The following is a 17,518-nucleotide window of genomic DNA, read 5'->3' on the forward strand; positions in this document are numbered from 1 at the left end:
GGCAGCTCAGAATATTGGCTCAGAGAATCAGGAAAAACTCCATGGGATTCAGAGTCTGCTAGGAAGGAAAGAGTAAAATGAAGGGAACACTCTCTCCCATGGAGAGCAGTGTGTAAAGAAAAAATGATGAGAGAAAATGGAGTGTATGGAATATAGTGTGAGAGTCTGTTTGGCTGGATGGAATTGGCCTGCAGAAAGTGGTAGACGGTAAGTGAAAGCAGATTAGGGATGGGGGCTTTAAATGTTATGGCCAGTTCAGTCTTTCTAGAGGTAGAGAAACAAACACAAAAACATAACTATTCTTGCCTTCAAGAAATTTTCATTTGCATGGCTGGAGAGGGGGAAAGCGGGAAGAGAAACCCCATATCCATTCCCCACCCTTCATCATGGCCATTGTGAGGAAAAACTAAAGAAAGACATATTCTAAACTCTGGCATCATCGTGATTTTCCTGGAGAGTGGAAAATTCAAATTTGGTTAAGTTGAATTTTGCTTTAAATTTGCCAAAGAAAGCACTGGTGACTTGGATGTGGTGGGAAGTAGGAAAAAAATGGATATGAAGCTACAAGATCCTCCTCCTCTTCCTTTTCCTCCTTATTATCATCATCATTACCACCATCACCATCACCACCATCATCACTATCATCATCATCATCATCATCATCATCACTATCATCTCAAAGACTTAGAGACTTGAAGAGATCTCCAAAGTCTTTAGTCCAGAGGCTATATTTCACAGTTGAGATGTCAATTCAAGACTAGTGCTTGAAGTAATTTATTTAAATTCTTAGAAGGAACAAAAGACAGAGGAATTCAAGCCCTAATCTTTTTATTGCAATTTCACTTCCCTTTTAACCATACTGTACTCCCATCAGTAGTAAGTCCCTTTATATTTTAGAGAATTGTCTGCAAAATGAAGTCATGACTGGATAGAAGGGATGTTTCAGGGTGTTAGTGGAAGAAATGTGCTTTGTATTCCTTGAAACACATTTTGAAGTATGCTACTCAGGGGTTGTAAAGGATCAGGGAATATGTTCTTTGTTAAACATTGTTCCATGTATTGTGTCTTTCACCCAACATTTCCAGTCTTAGCAACCTGGACATCTTTGAGATCATTGGATCACTCTTATGACACTACTTTGGCTTTGCTCCACAGGAGTGGGTTCCAGATTATTTTTCATAGTCTAGGGTTGGTATTGCTCAATTTCTTGGATCTGCCTTCATCCTAAGAGCATATTTCCCCCATTTATGTCATTGATTAGATATTATTTTGTGAATGAATTTTAAGCATATATTTTGATTTTTCATCAACTATACTTTCTATGGTATTTCCACAGCTCTCTGAAACATCCTTGAAAACAAAGAAAAAAGACCCAAGTTTACCAAAACACATCAATAAGTGAGGAAACACTAGCATTATTGGTCTTAATTCCACACTTTCACTTACCCTCCCTGACATTCTTCAAGGAAAGGACGGAAATGGCTTTTAGTATCTCTTTTTGAAGCCAACCTTGGTTATTATCAACAGACTCCATTTTGTTAACCTTTTTTTTTGTTATAGTTGTTCTTTCCATTTACACTTTTGTAAACTTTATGTATATAGTTTTCTTGATTTTTTTTTAATTTTGCAAAATTTCCCATAAGACTTTCTGTACTTCTCTGTCTTTATAATACATCATCTCTACAACATAGCAATATTCCATTATATTCATGTACTAAAATTTGTAGTTGGTTTTCAGTTCTTTGCTAATGTATAAAAGGCATTACTATAAATATTTTGTTGTAGATTGGGCAATTGTAAAAGTTATTTAGTCCTTGGTGTGTGTATATACATACATACATATATATATATATATATATATATATATATATATATATATATATATAATAGTAAAGTCTCTGGATGATAGGATATGAGCATTTTCATCACTTTCTTTGAATTGTTCCAAATTGCTTTCAAGAATGGTTGGACCAATCCACAGCTCCAGTAAGAGTGAACATAATATAGTTGCCTATCTTTCTACAAGCCCTTCAAGACTGATTATTCCCACATTTTGTCATCTCTTCAAGCTTCTTGGGATCTCAAAATGGTTCTCATTTCCATTTTTCTTGTTGTTAGTGAATTAGAGCTATTTTTCCATGTTTGTTAATAGTTTGCCATTCTTTTTTGAGAACTCTTTGTTCATAAACATCTACAATTTACATATTATGGGATAGCTTGAGGGCTTATGTGTTTATGTAACTTATCTAGTAATCTATCAGCAATGTTTTATTAAATTAACCTCCTGCGTTCCAGGTACTATGAGGAACTGAAGATACTAATATGAAGAATTAAGAGATCTTTACTTCCAAAGAACTTACATTCTAATAAGAGAGGCAATAAGAACACATGTAAATATATACTGCATATAAAGAGAATAAAAACAGATAAATGAATCATTGTTATCAGACTCATATTAATGAATGCAAATTCCTCCCCCAGTTCCCACTCCACTAAAAAGATACAACTATTTGCCTTCTTATCATAGTGGATTTATTTGATAAAAAAATTTCAATTTTATGTAATTAAAACCATCTATTCTATTTTTTCCCATCACTTTTATACTTTGTTTGGAATCCCTACTACCATTCCTGAAATAGCTATGTGAGATATTTGATTTAATTCTCTCCTAATTTTTGTAAAGAATGGCATGAACTTTAATATCCATTTGGAGTTTATCAGTAATATGGTATAAAACTTAATGCTGAGTTTTAGAAATGTGTAAAATACATAAGGCAGTGTTCCCAGTGAGGACATTCCCTTCCCAGCCCAAAAGATCTTCTTCATTCTAGCTAGCAGACCCCCAAATGATGGATAAGTTCAGAGTAGAAAACCAGATGCTTTCTCAACTGTTTCCATAGGGAATGGGAGTGGCAGTTCCTTTTCCCCTGTGTTTTTTCCATTCATGGCAAAGCTTTCCAAAGGATCCATGTCTAATTGTTGGTGTCATATGTGAACTTGCAGTCTTGGCTGGTTGTCCTTGAGGCGTTGTAGACTCCACACTTAGATGTAAATGTTGCTTAGTGAAGGCAAGAGCTTCACTCAAACAATTAATCAATAATGATTAATCCTTATATATACTTAAAAAAAATAAAGAACAGCTAGATGGCTCAATGAATAGAGTTCCAAGTCTAGCATCAGGAAGATTCTTTTTGAGTTCAAACCTGGCCTCATATACATACTGACTGGAAGACCTTGAACAAGTCACTAAACTTTATTTCCTCCAGTTTCCTCATTTGTAAAATGAGCTGCAGAAGGAAATGAAAAAGTACATCAGGAGCTTTGCCAAGAATATAATAAATGAGGTCACGAGAAATAAGACATGACTGGGGGAAAAAAGCCTGAACAACTAGCACTTTTTTGTTGAACCTTGGTCTAGGAGCTGGAAGTAAAACAAAACAAAACGAAATGAAACCATCTTTGCTCTCAAGATGAAGACCTAAATCAGTCTATCTAAAATTTCTATTGTCGGCAAGGGGCATTAACAAAGGGAGAATTAGCAAACATTTTACAATTAAGAGGGACTTATGAAAGAGACAGTCAAGATCATGGAATGGTGGGAAGCAATAGAGTTAGTTCTACTTCACATATGCCTCCAAGCAAAACTAGAAAAGGCCTGTGGAACACTTTCTCTCTTGTTAAAAAGCATCCTTTCATTCTTTTCCACAATTTGATGTGCAGCTCTCCCTCCTCCCACTCCCCCCCATCCTCCTGAGGCTTGGGCTACAACAACCCTCCTTGGAACTTGGAAGAATTATCCAGTTTTGTTGCATTTATTTTGCATTGCTGTATCCTACCTCCAATGCACTTCCCTCTATACAGTTATACCCCATTCTTCCTGGAAACTTTTCTTCTCTATGTCATACCCCTCCCAATTTTCCCTTAACTCATTTTCAGCTAGCTACAACTCTGTTCCTCCTTGAGCTCAGGCAATCCCTCCATCTCTAATCTTCATACAGAACCTGAGTCAAAAAACCTTTCATGGTATTTTACCCCAAACAACAATCACCACAGCAGATTCCCCCTTCACTGTTTGGACCACAGAGATTTTGTTAACATGCATCTCGTTGGGATCAGTCAGATCATTCTAGAGCAGTTTTTGGAAGAACAGCTTTGGAAATGCAAGACCACCCCTGAATTCTTTAGTTTCATTCCTCCAATATGTTTTTATCCAGTAAAGACTACCTAGAGTGCACGCACACACACACACACACACACACACACACACACACAGTATTTGTCTTTTTAATGTATGGCTCTCCGAATTTATGGTTGCTTATGTTTCAAAATTTTCAATAACTTACTATTCCAGTCTAGACCCTGAGGCTGGAGGAAAAAGTACATTCAGGACTAATAAATCTGATTCTTTCAGTGCCCTCACTGCCCTTGTTTTCTGCATGAATTTCTGGGTTTTTATTTTCCCTTAGAACCCATATTTCTGGTCTTACCCTTACCTTTTTCTTTCTCTAGAGCTCTCTCATACCTCAATGAGCATCACAGATGACTTCTTTGTCAGCCAGGCAAACTATAAGTATAAAAATGGGCACTCAGACCATGAACACTGGCTCATCTTCTTATTTGCTCATTCTGTTGAAGCAAGACCCCATACTAGTTGCCTTCACCTGAGGAGACGCGCTCCCTCCCCGACCCCAACTGTGGTGGACATAGAGATTTTCATTTTCCATTTCTCATTTCCCATTTTCTAACCCTTCGTTGTTGGCTCTGGGAAATTGCTCTGCTAATGTCTGTGCCGATCCAAACAGCTATAAATTATGGTATCTTTTTTCTTTTAGGTAAGTACTGGAAGTCAGTGGAGAGGTTTTCAGGTTGTGCTCTGACTGGAACTCAGGAACAAGAACAAGAGGAAACAGAGACTGTCTCTGCCCTGGCTTCTCTGTCTGTGGATGTGGACCAGTGCTTTGCTAAGGAAGACAGCAGGTATGAATTGAATTCTGGAAATGTATTTAGGGTATTTAGAGTGGGCTGAGTCCCACTTATTCTTGCTTTTATGAATGAATGAATACCCTTTCTCTCTCTCTCTCCCATCTCTAATCACCCTGACCTGTTTTCTTCCAAACCACTGAGAACATCCACACAATGGGATGTCAAAGATTCATTCTTTCTGTGAAACACAGGGATAGGAAGCTTGGACTTTATCCCCTGAAGAATTAGCTGAATTGTGGATGGATGAGTGCTAATTCCAAGCTCAGGGAGAGATAACTGAGGATTGTGGAAAAAGCCACATGGAGGCTTTGGGCCTTTCCATATTGTTTGTAATATCCAAGTTGAATTTTTACCTCCTCACATAATTGGTATTTTGTGAATTGGTGACAGTAGGAAGAAAAGAAGGACAGAAGGCAGCTGGGACTAGTCTCTGGGTATAAACTGATCTGTAGTATGACAAATCTCAGAGGAAAAAAAATCTTAAAACCCCATGGGACTGCCCTATATTACATTGAATGGACAAAACCATGCTTTCCTAAAAAAGAAGACATATATTCATGTGAAGATAATATAATTTTGATTTAACTTTGTTTTGCAAATGATTAGATTTTCAAGGTAAATTCATAGAAGAAAAAAAAAGAGTACCTAAATTTAAAAAAAGTAATAATAGACCTTTGCTTGTTGATACACTTAAAACATAAATATATGTTGAGTATATAAAGACAGAGAAAGGTAAGGTCCCTGTTCTCAGGGAACTTATATTCATGTGTGCATAGAAATTATATTTAGAATAATTTGAAAATCATTCTGAAAGAACAAAATCACTTTCTTAGTTACTAATATAAAATATGTTGCCTTCAATTAAGATATAAGCTTCTTGAAAGCAAGGACTGGCATTGTTTTTATCCCTACATCCTAATGCCAAACCCAGTATTTGAAATGTTTCCAGAATTGAACTGAACCTACCAGAGCTTGGGATCCATTGGCACAGCCTTTGGGAACACAGGGTCAGGTCACACTTTTGTAAAGGTCAAGATCACACAATTACCCTGGATGTAACATGCAATCCGTGTTCTTTGAGTTGCTCATATTCTCATTAATCATAAAAATTCTGCAAAAAAAAGCATAGTTGAAAACTTTTTTTTCTCCCATGGATCTATGAATGTTTTTAAAAAGGAAAAGAAAAGAAAAAAAATTGGCTTTCTTCATCTTAGTTGTTTTTAGCTCTTTGGAGCTCAATGAACTCCACATCTTGTTCTGGTCAGGAAATAGATTAAAGACACAAGATGGGCATATGCATTTAGCAAGACTTTTCATTGCAATACAGCTCTTTTTTTTTTTTTTTTAACCATAACCACTTTCAAAGAGGAGCTCCGCCTTACGATCAAATATTCTACGTTAACATATTGGAAGAGATCTCAGTATAGGCAAAAAGCCCATGAGAACAAACTTATTTTAGATGAAGTAACCCCCTGCTACTCCGGGCTTGGGGTTGAACCCAAATTTCTAATCCAAAGGCACTGTAATTATTCTTATGGCCAAATCCAGTGAGTTGTCTGTCATCTGAGGGCTGTAAAACTGAGGTAACCATAACATCTGCTAGAGCTGGAATTGAGGAGTTATAATTTAGAAGTCTATTAATATAGAGAAGGAAAGCCAAATCCAAATTTGACTGAAATGCATTGTAATTAGTTCAGTACATTCAATTGCACAGCTTAAAATCATTAGTGATTATAAGACACACAGCAGTCACAGGTAACCTAAAGCCTCAGCACTAGTTGGACATAATGGATGCTGGATTTCCTGGGTCAGTGCTTCAGTCAGCCAGCATTTACTTAAGTTCCTGCTGTGTGCCAAGCACTCATCCAGTTTTGCTTGCTGATCACTATGTTAATGGAAGACTTTGCTGGCGATGTCTGGCTGTGCCATGAGTCCAATCTCATTGCCAAGTGATTTCCCAAGATCATCTGAAGGCAAAGGTGGTAGGGAATCCTCACACTATATGCATTTAGCATATATAATCTACATTAAATAAATACATTGTGCCTTGACCCACATAAAGATCATTTCCATGTATTTGTTCTAGACAGAGAGATGCAGTAATAATGGTTACTTTCTTTTATTTTTTAAAATTATTTCTTTGAAACATTTTTCTGTAGCTCTTACCTTTTTTCTCACAAGAAATAGAAAAATACAAAAACACAAATAAAAATAGGTGATTCCATTGCAGCTGGACTATCTATTCCATTCATCTGAAGAGGAAAATGGGGTTCTAAAAATAAGGGAGACCAAGGTTGTAGCTATTTTAGCTGGCCCATACTGAGAAAGAGTCAATTGTTTTTGATGATCAGGATACTAGGATGTTCCATCTCCTGAAAATAATATCCATCAATTTCAAAATGACATAAAGAAATTTTAAAAATGCCTAAATTTGGTAACGAATGTGGCATTTAAATCATGTGGCATAATTTGAAAGATGTTTTTTCAAAGAACAGAATGAATACAAAAAAGTAAGCTAGGCACTTTTTGTAGAAAATACTCTCCAACTATGTTGAAGTTTGGAATGACATGACTCATTTGATGCTCAGATTTAGAGCAAATTCATTTTTTTCTTGGCCAATACATATAAGAATCATTTTTTACCACTGATGAATAAAGAATGTAATACTACTGGCTAGAGACTATTAGAAATATTTGTGTTCATTTTAATTTTCTTTTGGGTAGGAAAAGGGAGAATGACAAGACTGTCAGTTTTTATTTCCATAGAAAAGATTAGAAACCTAGATTTTAAAAATGCATATGTGGTCAAGGGGTCATCTGGAAAGGAAGAGTAGTCATGAAAATGGCAGTTTGAGAAGGTAGTTGTAAAGTAGTGAAGGAAAATGGGAAGAGAAGTGAGGAAGGATCCAGATGGGCCAAGTAGTTCACAAAAACAAACCCACTAATCAACCAAAGATGCCAAATTCCATAGTCATAGCTTTCCACCTCAAAAAAAAAAAAAAAAAAGGAACATCCTTGTAAAGAACCCTGGGCAAAATCACTTTTCATCCACGTAGTCAGTGAAATAAATGGAGTATGTCTTATAAGGCATGTCTGCTTGGCCACTGCTTGCAGCAGGCTAATGAATTACCATTGACTAATGGAAGTATCAACTTAACTGATTTTAGGTAAGCATAACTCCATCTTATTCTCTGAAAAGTCAATGGCATTTTAGAGTTTATACTTGGAATCTAAGATATATAACTCCAGAAAATCAAGTTTGCTAGTTTCTTGGAAATATGGCCACCTTGGTTTCTGGAAAGAAATAATTTTGTTTTAACCACAGCTTTCCTGACTCTGTGCATGTCAAATTGAAAGCTCGGAAGGGGATGATCAGTATTTTCATATTTGATTTAGAAGTATTGATTTCAATGAGGATAATGCTTCATGTTTCTTACTGAATCATGTAGAAGGATTTGACACTAAGTTTATTGTGTTGTATTGATGAACTATTTCCCATAGGAAAATAATTATCTTTATATAAAAGGAATATTAGGGTGGAAATGCCATTCTGGATCTAGATAGCCTGTTGTCAAAAGAAACTGTCTTGTCCATGAACATGAAAGAAAGAAAGTATGCTAGGAATATTATTTTTCTATAAGAAATGGTGAGCAGACTGATTTCAGAAAAGCCTAGAGAGATTTACATGAACTGATACCGAGTAAAATGAGGAGAACCAAGAGATTATTATACAACAAGATTATGTAATGATCAACTATGGAGAACTTGGCTCTTTTCAATAATGAGATCATTCTGATCAATTCTGATAGACTTGTGATGAAGAGAGCCATCTGTATCTAGAGAGAGAGAGAGAGAGATTGGGATTGAATGTGGATCACAACATAATATTTTCTTTTTTCTTTGCTGAGGCAATTGGAGTTGTGACATGCCTAGTGTCACACAGCTAGGAAATATTAAGTTTCTGAGGCTGGATTTGAATTTAAGTCCTCCTGACTTCAGGGCTGACACTCTATGGACTATGGCCATCTAGCTGCTCCAAAACATAGAATTTTCATCTTTTTTGTTGTTGTTTGCTTGCTTGTTTTATTTTTCTTTCTCGTTTCCCCCCTTCTGATCTGATTTTTCTTGTGCAGCATGATAAATGGGGAAATATGTTTAGAAGAATTGCACTTTTTAACCTATATTAGATTACTTGCTGTCTAAGGAAGAGGGAGGGAGAAAGGAGGCAGCAAAATTTGGAACACAAGGTTTTACAAGCATGAATGTTGAAAAACTATCTTTATATGTATTTTGAAAAATAAAAAGCTATTATTAAAAATGAACATTTTCAGGGACAAGAAACTAAAAAAAAATAGAAAAAGAAAAATGTGGTAGGTCTGTTTCAACAGAATACAGACACAAAAAGAGTGGGGAAGGTGAGAGGTAGAAGAATGGAACATGAATTATGGTTCTACCACTTGCTACTTTTATGACCTTGGGCAGGTCATTTAACTTTACTTGGGCCTCAATTTCCTCATTTATAATGGGAAGGAGTTGGACTAAATCACCTTTAAATCACCAATATTCCTTCCAGCTCCAAACAGATAATCCTTAATAGAAATCCTACCTCTTCCTGTTCTGAATGAATGTCCAGATGTCCTCATAAGATCCAGAGTTATTTGTTTTACATTTTTATTATCTTTTGCTTTCCATATTACTTCCACTTCCCAATATAACTCTTCCCTACTCAACCCAGAAATCTTTATTATAATAAAAGACCTGAAGAGAGATGAGAAAAAGCATTTCACTATAACTAATCAACACATCAAGTCCATCAATAAATGTAATTTTCCACCTGCAAAATGCCATGACTCTGCAAACAAGAATAGGAAGTTCATTCTTATTTATGTTTCATGAGATTGGAAAAGTTTGATTATTGTTATTATTATTATACAACATTCAGGTTTAGGTTTTCCCTCATTTTCAAATTATTTTCTCTGTCAGTTCATATGTTTGCCCCTCTTTTTTTGTATTCTTTATATTCACCAATTCTTATAGCTCAGTAATATTACATCAGATTCATGTACCACAAAATAGTTAATTCTCTATCAATGAGCAAAGGGAAAATTCTAAAAGAGATTATTAAGGAGATCATTGTTGAGCATCCAGAAGGGGAGCCATTGATTACAAAGAGCCAACATGGATTCATCAAGTATAGATTGTGCCTGATTGACCTCATTTCCTTTTATGCCAAGATTACTAAACTAGTTTCTGATGGGATGCTGAAAATGTAGTGTATGTTGAGTTTACGTAGAGTTTTGATTAAATAACTCATTGTTTTCCTGGAGAAGATGGAAAAATGTGGTTTAGACAATAAAAAATTCAGATGCTTTTATAACTAGTTTGATGGCCAGATTCATGATAGTTTTTAGTAAATTCACTGTCAACTGTCTGACAAGAAGTCTCCAGTGGAATACCCCAGGAATCTGTGCTTAGCCTGACTATTTAGTTGTTTTCTTTAATTATTCGGATATTTTTTATTTGGACATTTTAATAATTTGGATAATTATTTGGCTTAAATGGTGCGCTCATGAAATTTGTTGACACAAAGCTGGAAGGAATAGAAAACATACTGAAAAAAATGATCTTAACAGACTTTGATATTAATCTAAATCTAATATTATGTCCCCTCTTGATAAAGTGATCAAAGGATACAAATAGGCAGTTTTCAGAGAGGAAAACTCAAGCTCTCAATAGCAACAAGAAAAAAAAATTACCCAAATAATTAATTCTTGGAGAAATGAAAATCAAAAATCATTCAAACATTCCACTTCATACCTATCAGAATAACTTAGTAGAAATGAAGAGAAAATGACAAGACCTGGAGAATGTATGGAAAAGCAGGCATATTAATGCATTACTGTGGTACTGTGAGTTACTCCAGCAATTCCACGAAGCAATTTATGTCCCCAAAGCTATAAAACTGTGCAGCAAACCCCAGCAAAACTACTACTATGTCTGTATGCCAAAAATAGATCAAAGAAAGAGAAAAAAGAGCCAAATATACAAAAATGTATAAAGCGACTCTTTTTATGTTGGCAAAAATTAAAAACTTCAGGATGCTCATCAATTGGGGAATAGTTGAATAAGTTATAGGGTATGTATATGATTGGACAGTATTGTACTGTAAGAAATAAGGAAGGATTTGCTTTCAGAGAAACTTGGGAATATCATCATGAGCTGATGCAAAATGAAATGAAAAAACCCAAGAGAACAATTTCTAAACTAGTAGCAATGATTCAACAACAGACAATTTTTAAAAATGTCAAAACACTCATCAGCATAATGGCTAACCACAAAAGATAGAAATTAAAGAATGCTACTATCAATTGATAGAGAGATGATGACCATAGAGAACAGACTGTATTGTTTTGTTTTGTTTTGTTTTGTTTTGGGGGGACATGGCCAATCTGGGAATTTGTTTTGCTTGGCTATACCTGTTTGTAACAGAGGTTTTATTTTTATTTTTTTGTCTCACTGGAGGAAGAAGAAAGATTGGAGAGAAACAATGTGAATCTGAAAATAAAATAAAATAAAATTTAAAAAATAAATAAAATTAAATTAAATGTAGTAGGAATAGATGCAAAGTTTTGTACTTGGGCCCCCCAAAAAATCAACTTGGAACAAGATGGTAAAATATTGAAAAAAAATCTGCTATTTTGAAAAACACAAGCTCAATATGAGATAATGGTAAGATGTGGCAGTTAAAAAAAAAACAAGCAAACAAAAACCTAATGTATTATTTAATTATATTAAAAAGACCCTCGCTTCCAGAAATATGGATGCAAAGATATTTTACTTTCATCAAACTAAATCTGGAGTATTGCATTGAGTTCTTGATATCGTATCTGTGCAGATGGAAACTGCAGCCATGAATTAAAAAAATGCTTGCTCCTTGGAAGAAAAGATGAGGGAAACATGAACAGCAGTCTAAAGAGCAGAGACCACATCTTGCTAACAAAGGTCCATACATTCAAAGCTATGGTTTTCCAGTAGTAATATATGGCTGTAAGAGTTGCACTATAGGAAAGCTGAGTGCCATGAAATCAAAGTTTTTGATTTCATGGTGCTGGAGAAGACCTTTGAGAATTTTTTGGACAGCAAGAAGGTCAAATCAATCACTACAGAAATTAATTCAAGTTTTTCACTGGAAAGTCAAACACTGAAGCTGAAGCTTAAATATTTTGGCTACATAATGAAAAGATGGTACTTGTTGGAAAAGACTCTGATGCTGAGAAAGAGTAAAGCTGAAAGGAAAAGGAGGATGAAATGGATAGAGTATCATAAACGCAGTGAACATGAGCTTGGGCAGGCTTTAAAAATAGTGGATGATAGAAGGATCTGACATTAAAGAGTTGGATCACTGAAAGATTGAAGTACAACAGTATAAATAAAGAAATCCATTGATTAACTGAAGAGCATCCAAAAGAGACAAGCAGAATGTGGAAAGGATTTGAGATCATGAAATAGGAGAATCAAATGAAAGAACGGGTATATTTAATAGGGAGAGAAGAAGTCTCAGAAAACAGGAAGGAAACAACCATTTGTTAAGTGTTATATGTGCCAGGCACTGTGCTAAGCACTTTACTAATACCAGTATCTCATTAGATCCTCACAACAGCCTTGGGACATAGATGCTGTTATCGTTTCTACTTTACAGATAAAAAAATTGATAGAGATAAATAATTTCCTCAGGGTCACACAGCTAATAAGTATCTGAGGTCTATTTGGACTTGGGCTTTCCTGTTTTCTAATCTAGTTTTATCACACTTTCATCAAGTGGATATAGTAGCTGTCTTCAAATCTCTAAAAGGGGATTTATTTGGACTCAGAAGGCAGAAACAGCTTCAATGGGCAGAGACAGCAAAGAAGTCCATTTAGGCTAGATGTCAGAAAAGAGTTAGGAACAAGAACAGTGCAAGAAGGAATGATCACCCTGGAAAACTGATGGGCTCTCATCCCATTGAAGTCTTCAAGCAGAGTATAGTTGACTACTTTGGAACTCCACAAATGCCAAAACATGACAGGGATTCCTTTTAAGTGTTGAAATGAATGTATATTGAGATTTCTTCTAATTTTCAGATATTATTGTCCTCAATTCTGTGATTTTCTTTGTTTGCTATCCTTTGAAGAATGACTTTTTATGGGAATCATAGATAATCCCATTTTTCATTGTAATTAAAATGAATGATGATGGTATCATTCTTATTTAATTTCAACAAATAAGTATTTTTAAATTTCACAAATATTAAAAAATTATTTCCATATACAATGAAGAATAGAAAAAATCCTTAACAAATGGATATTGAATGACTGACAATTGAATACGAAGCTATGAGTTTCCATTACATTCAATTTAATTTTGTTCAAAAAGATCTCAATTTCAACATTATAATACAACTCTGCTCTGCTTGTCTCTTTCCTTGACTTTCTTCTTTTCACATTTGTATTTTAATTGTTTTATGGATGTATTTTTCTTTATTCTCACTTATAACTATTTCTACTTCCTGATATTCCCTTTTAGCTTTCTCCAATCTTCTGAATAAAAGTTGTCCTTTAAAACAAATATGTTTAACTAAATAAGCAATACAAATTTGTATATTGGCTATGCCTAACAATTAATGTGTTATTTTGCATCTCTAGTCCTTTGTATCAAAAAATAAGAAGCATACTTCATCATTAGCCTTTGGGAATCATTATTGAACATCATATTGATAAAGTATTTCAGTCTTTCCCAGTTGTTTTCCTTTCTATTAGTTAGTCATTTAGCAATTTGTTATTCTCATTCACCTTACATCAATTTCTCCAAGTTCCTTTCAATTTATCCCATTTGTCTTTTCTTATTTTGTAAGAATATTTCATTATATGCCATCGTTTGCTCAGCCATTTTCTAATTATTGGACATCTACTTTGTTTCCAATTCATTGTTAAAGCAAAGGATGTGGCTTTGTGTGTGTGTGAATATATAGGTCATTTTCCTCTGTCTTTGATCTTTTGTGGTCATATGCCTAGAACTTGTGTTGCCAGGTCAAGCATTTATTAAGTTCCTACTGGGGTCAGTCTTTGTTCGAGGCAATGGGCATATGGAGACAAGAGTAAGAAAGTCAGGAAGGTAAGCTTCCCAATGCATTAATAACCATAAATTATTATCCTTTTTATTGCTTCTGTGAGGATATAATAATTGTTATTAAAAATGAATGCACTTAAAGTTCCTAGGAAAAAAAGACAGGGTTAAAAAAAAACATAATCCTTTAGAGAGTTGTATCATTAAGAATTGAGCACAGTTTTCTATAGAGAATACTAGCACTTAAATTAAAATTAGTTTTGCCCTGCTATCACTGCAAAACTATATTTTTCTAATCCAACAAAATCCCCAATGAAAATGTTATAAACTTTTTCATGGCAGTATTGAGATAGCCTGGATTATATGTAAAATATGGTCAATCTTATGACAGTATAGAAACAGGGGAAACCATACCAACTCTCTTCTCCTTCAATTCACTCTAGATGATGTATTTAATTCAAGGGTTCTCCTTCCTGATCTACCATCATACCCAATCCCTTGCCTAGGTTTTTTTTTCCAGACTATTTGGTTTCTTCATGTATGTGGTTGGGCATAAAGTGTTTGGGAGTTAAATTTAGCTCTAAAAAAGATGTCATGCTTTACACAAAACTGTAAAGTTCTGTGCTCTTTACTTTAGTAATGATGTGAGAGGTTAAATGCTACTCAGGAGCCAAGGAGAATCCAAGTTTGAATCTGAGGTCTAACACTTACCATTTGTATGATCTTAGCCAAATCTCTTTACCTCTTTATTCAAGTCCATTATTTGCAAAATAGGGACTAAAATATCCACAGTATTTGCCTCCAAAAGCAGTTGTCCTGCTCAAATTAGTTATAAAGAAGTTTGTGGATAATAAACTCAATATAAAGGTTTTTATTATTATTTATCCAACAATTTATTTATTTCCAACAATATATATTAAAATTAATATTGGAAATACATTGAAGGTATAATCACTATTACAGTGAGTTTCCAAATCACTTTATTCTCCATTTCCCTTCTACTATTTTATTATTATTTATTTTTATTAACCATTTCCTTCCTTTCCTTTACTACATTAGGAAATCTTGCTATGATGCCTTTCATTGATAATCCCCAGCTCCCAAGGACTAGCAATCAGGATGAATTTAAAGGATTTACCTTCATGGGTCTACCCATCTTTGATGTGCTTACTTTATATCAAAGTTCTGGATTAATATGGGAAGCCCTGTTTCCAATATCTAAAAGGGTATAAACAAATTAGAAGAATTCCAGATCTCTTTTCTTAGAATGTTACTTGACTTTCAGAGGAAAAAAAAACATGAAGCCAAATTGGGAGGGAAAACCAAGTCCCTACCACTATCAATCAGTTTGGGGACATGTGACCATTTTCTACCACATCTGCTCACAAACTATGCCATAAACCTCCTGAAAAGTAACCAGGCTGTACAGTGGACCACCAGCACGAGATGCATACAAAATCTGGCTTAAATATCTTCATTTCCATGATGCAGATGAAGCCTCAGAGATCAATGCACAAACACAACCCTTGCTGCATTTCACACTTCCACACCTCTTGCTAACACTATATTTCTTTCTTTTTCAAATGTTCTATTTATAAACCAATGTTCTTACCCTTAAGAGACCAAGGGATCTCTTTCTACACATTCATAATGTAAATTATTTTTCAGGATTAACAGGTTGCTTTGATCTTCAAAATATGAACATTTTGTTTACCCATGCAACCTGGCCCCGATTTCTCTTTACAGCTATATTTTGTACCACTTATCTGTGCTACTAACAGAATTTTGTCTTGCTGTTGTCCATCACCTGTCCTGCTTTGAACAGACTGTACACCATTTCACACTTCCATACCTTATTATACTAAGCATTTTTCCAGGCTCAACTCAAGTCTCCATCTCCTCCATGAGGTCCTGACTCCACTCAATCATTATTGCTCCTCCCTGATTTGCTTTTGTTCTATTTGTACTAACTCTTTGATTTTACTGGAGTGTGAAACTTCTGGTATGATATTTGTCCATAAACACTCTGTAAGGCACAATCTTAAAGAGTTCCCAAAGGCATCAGAAGTTGTACTGGGACCTGGACTTATTGACCCTAAAACTGACCTCTTTCTATGATGTCATGATACAAGATTTATTTGGTGTGTACTTTGCATAACCCAGTTCAACTGAGCAATGGGGTAAGATCAGAATAGCCTTCATATAGAAGGTAGTGTTTGAAGTATCTTAAAGGAAGAGACAGACTCTAAGAGGTGGAGGTAAGAATGTAGTGTCTTTGACAAATGGGGAAAAATGACAGCACAAAGACAAAAATATATGAAATGAAGCGTACTGTGTGAGGAATAGGATCGTGGTTTGGTCAGGAATAAGCAGTAATGGGACAAGAGTAAAAGGATTTGAAAATAGATTTTCAAATTGACTAACATTAGGTTGAAATTGGGAAGGGAATAAAGTGAAGTAAAAGCAGAGGTAATTGATTGAGAACTTCCTTTGCATTTATGAATCTCATTTTATCCGATGTTAGACAATGACATTGCAAGGTGGGTAGAATTATTATCTTCATTTTATGCATTGGAGGAAAAGTGACTTCCTGACTCCAAGTTTCATACTTAACTGTCTCTATGAGATCTGCAATTTTATTCATGTAGGCATTACCTATAATGACAAAAGTCCCCTCTTAGCCATTTCTTTATCTTGAATGACTCTTTTCCATGTCCCTCCGTATGTTTGCCATGTGCATAATTCAATATTTATAATGAATGGCAGCTTACTCACACCTGTCATTTGCTTCCCAATTGCCCCCGAAAATAAGAAAAACAAAACAAAACTGAACTTTATATAACCCACAATTCCCAATGCAAAAAAGCTACTTATTAAAAAAAGATGCTTCTGATTTTCCTAAATTAGAAGTTCCTATTCCAGGTATAAGAGACAGTTTTTTTTTTAAAAAGGGATTCTCAATATGATATTATTTACTAAAAAAAAAGTCTTTAGACTTCTACTTGTTGTCCTTAGTTCTCTTCATATACATAAAAATATTCAGTGATTATTTTCTAGAATTTTATATGTAGTTTTTATGAAATTTTTAAACTGAAATATATAATGTACATCATTATCCTATCATCAAATCCTAGAAAAATCCCGTTGAAAAATCCATGTCAGAAAATATGGGAAATGATATGGGAATAAATTAAATAAATGGTACAGAAGTCCATTTGGGGTTTTGATAAATCTTTTCTCCCATAAGTTTTCGAGCTTAGAGGGACCTTGAGATCATGTGGTCCTTTTTGGTCTAATTCTATCCTACCTTTTCAGACTTATGACCCATTACTCCCCTTCAAATTTATTTTGTTCCAATGAAACAAGCCTTCCTACTGTTTTCTATATGCATTACATTTTCCTTTTTTTGTATATGCATGTGCAAAATCCCAT

General features: G+C 34.7%; 1 protein-coding gene across 3 annotated transcripts in view; it reads left to right on the forward strand.

Annotated features, from left to right (window-relative positions):
• HDAC9 (histone deacetylase 9) overlaps nucleotides 1-17,518 on the forward strand; it is an 867,097-nt gene that overhangs the window by 842,568 nt on the left and 7,011 nt on the right. For all 3 annotated transcript variants that reach the window (XM_052000806.1, XM_052000813.1, XM_052000807.1), the window contains one exon: nucleotides 4,833-4,977. In XM_052000806.1, the coding sequence (XP_051856766.1) occupies nucleotides 4,833-4,977 (145 nt within the window). The remainder of the gene's footprint in view (nucleotides 1-4,832; nucleotides 4,978-17,518) is intronic.

Source organism: Antechinus flavipes, chromosome 5 (assembly GCF_016432865.1).
Source record: "Antechinus flavipes isolate AdamAnt ecotype Samford, QLD, Australia chromosome 5, AdamAnt_v2, whole genome shotgun sequence".
NCBI lineage: Eukaryota > Metazoa > Chordata > Mammalia > Dasyuromorphia > Dasyuridae > Antechinus > Antechinus flavipes.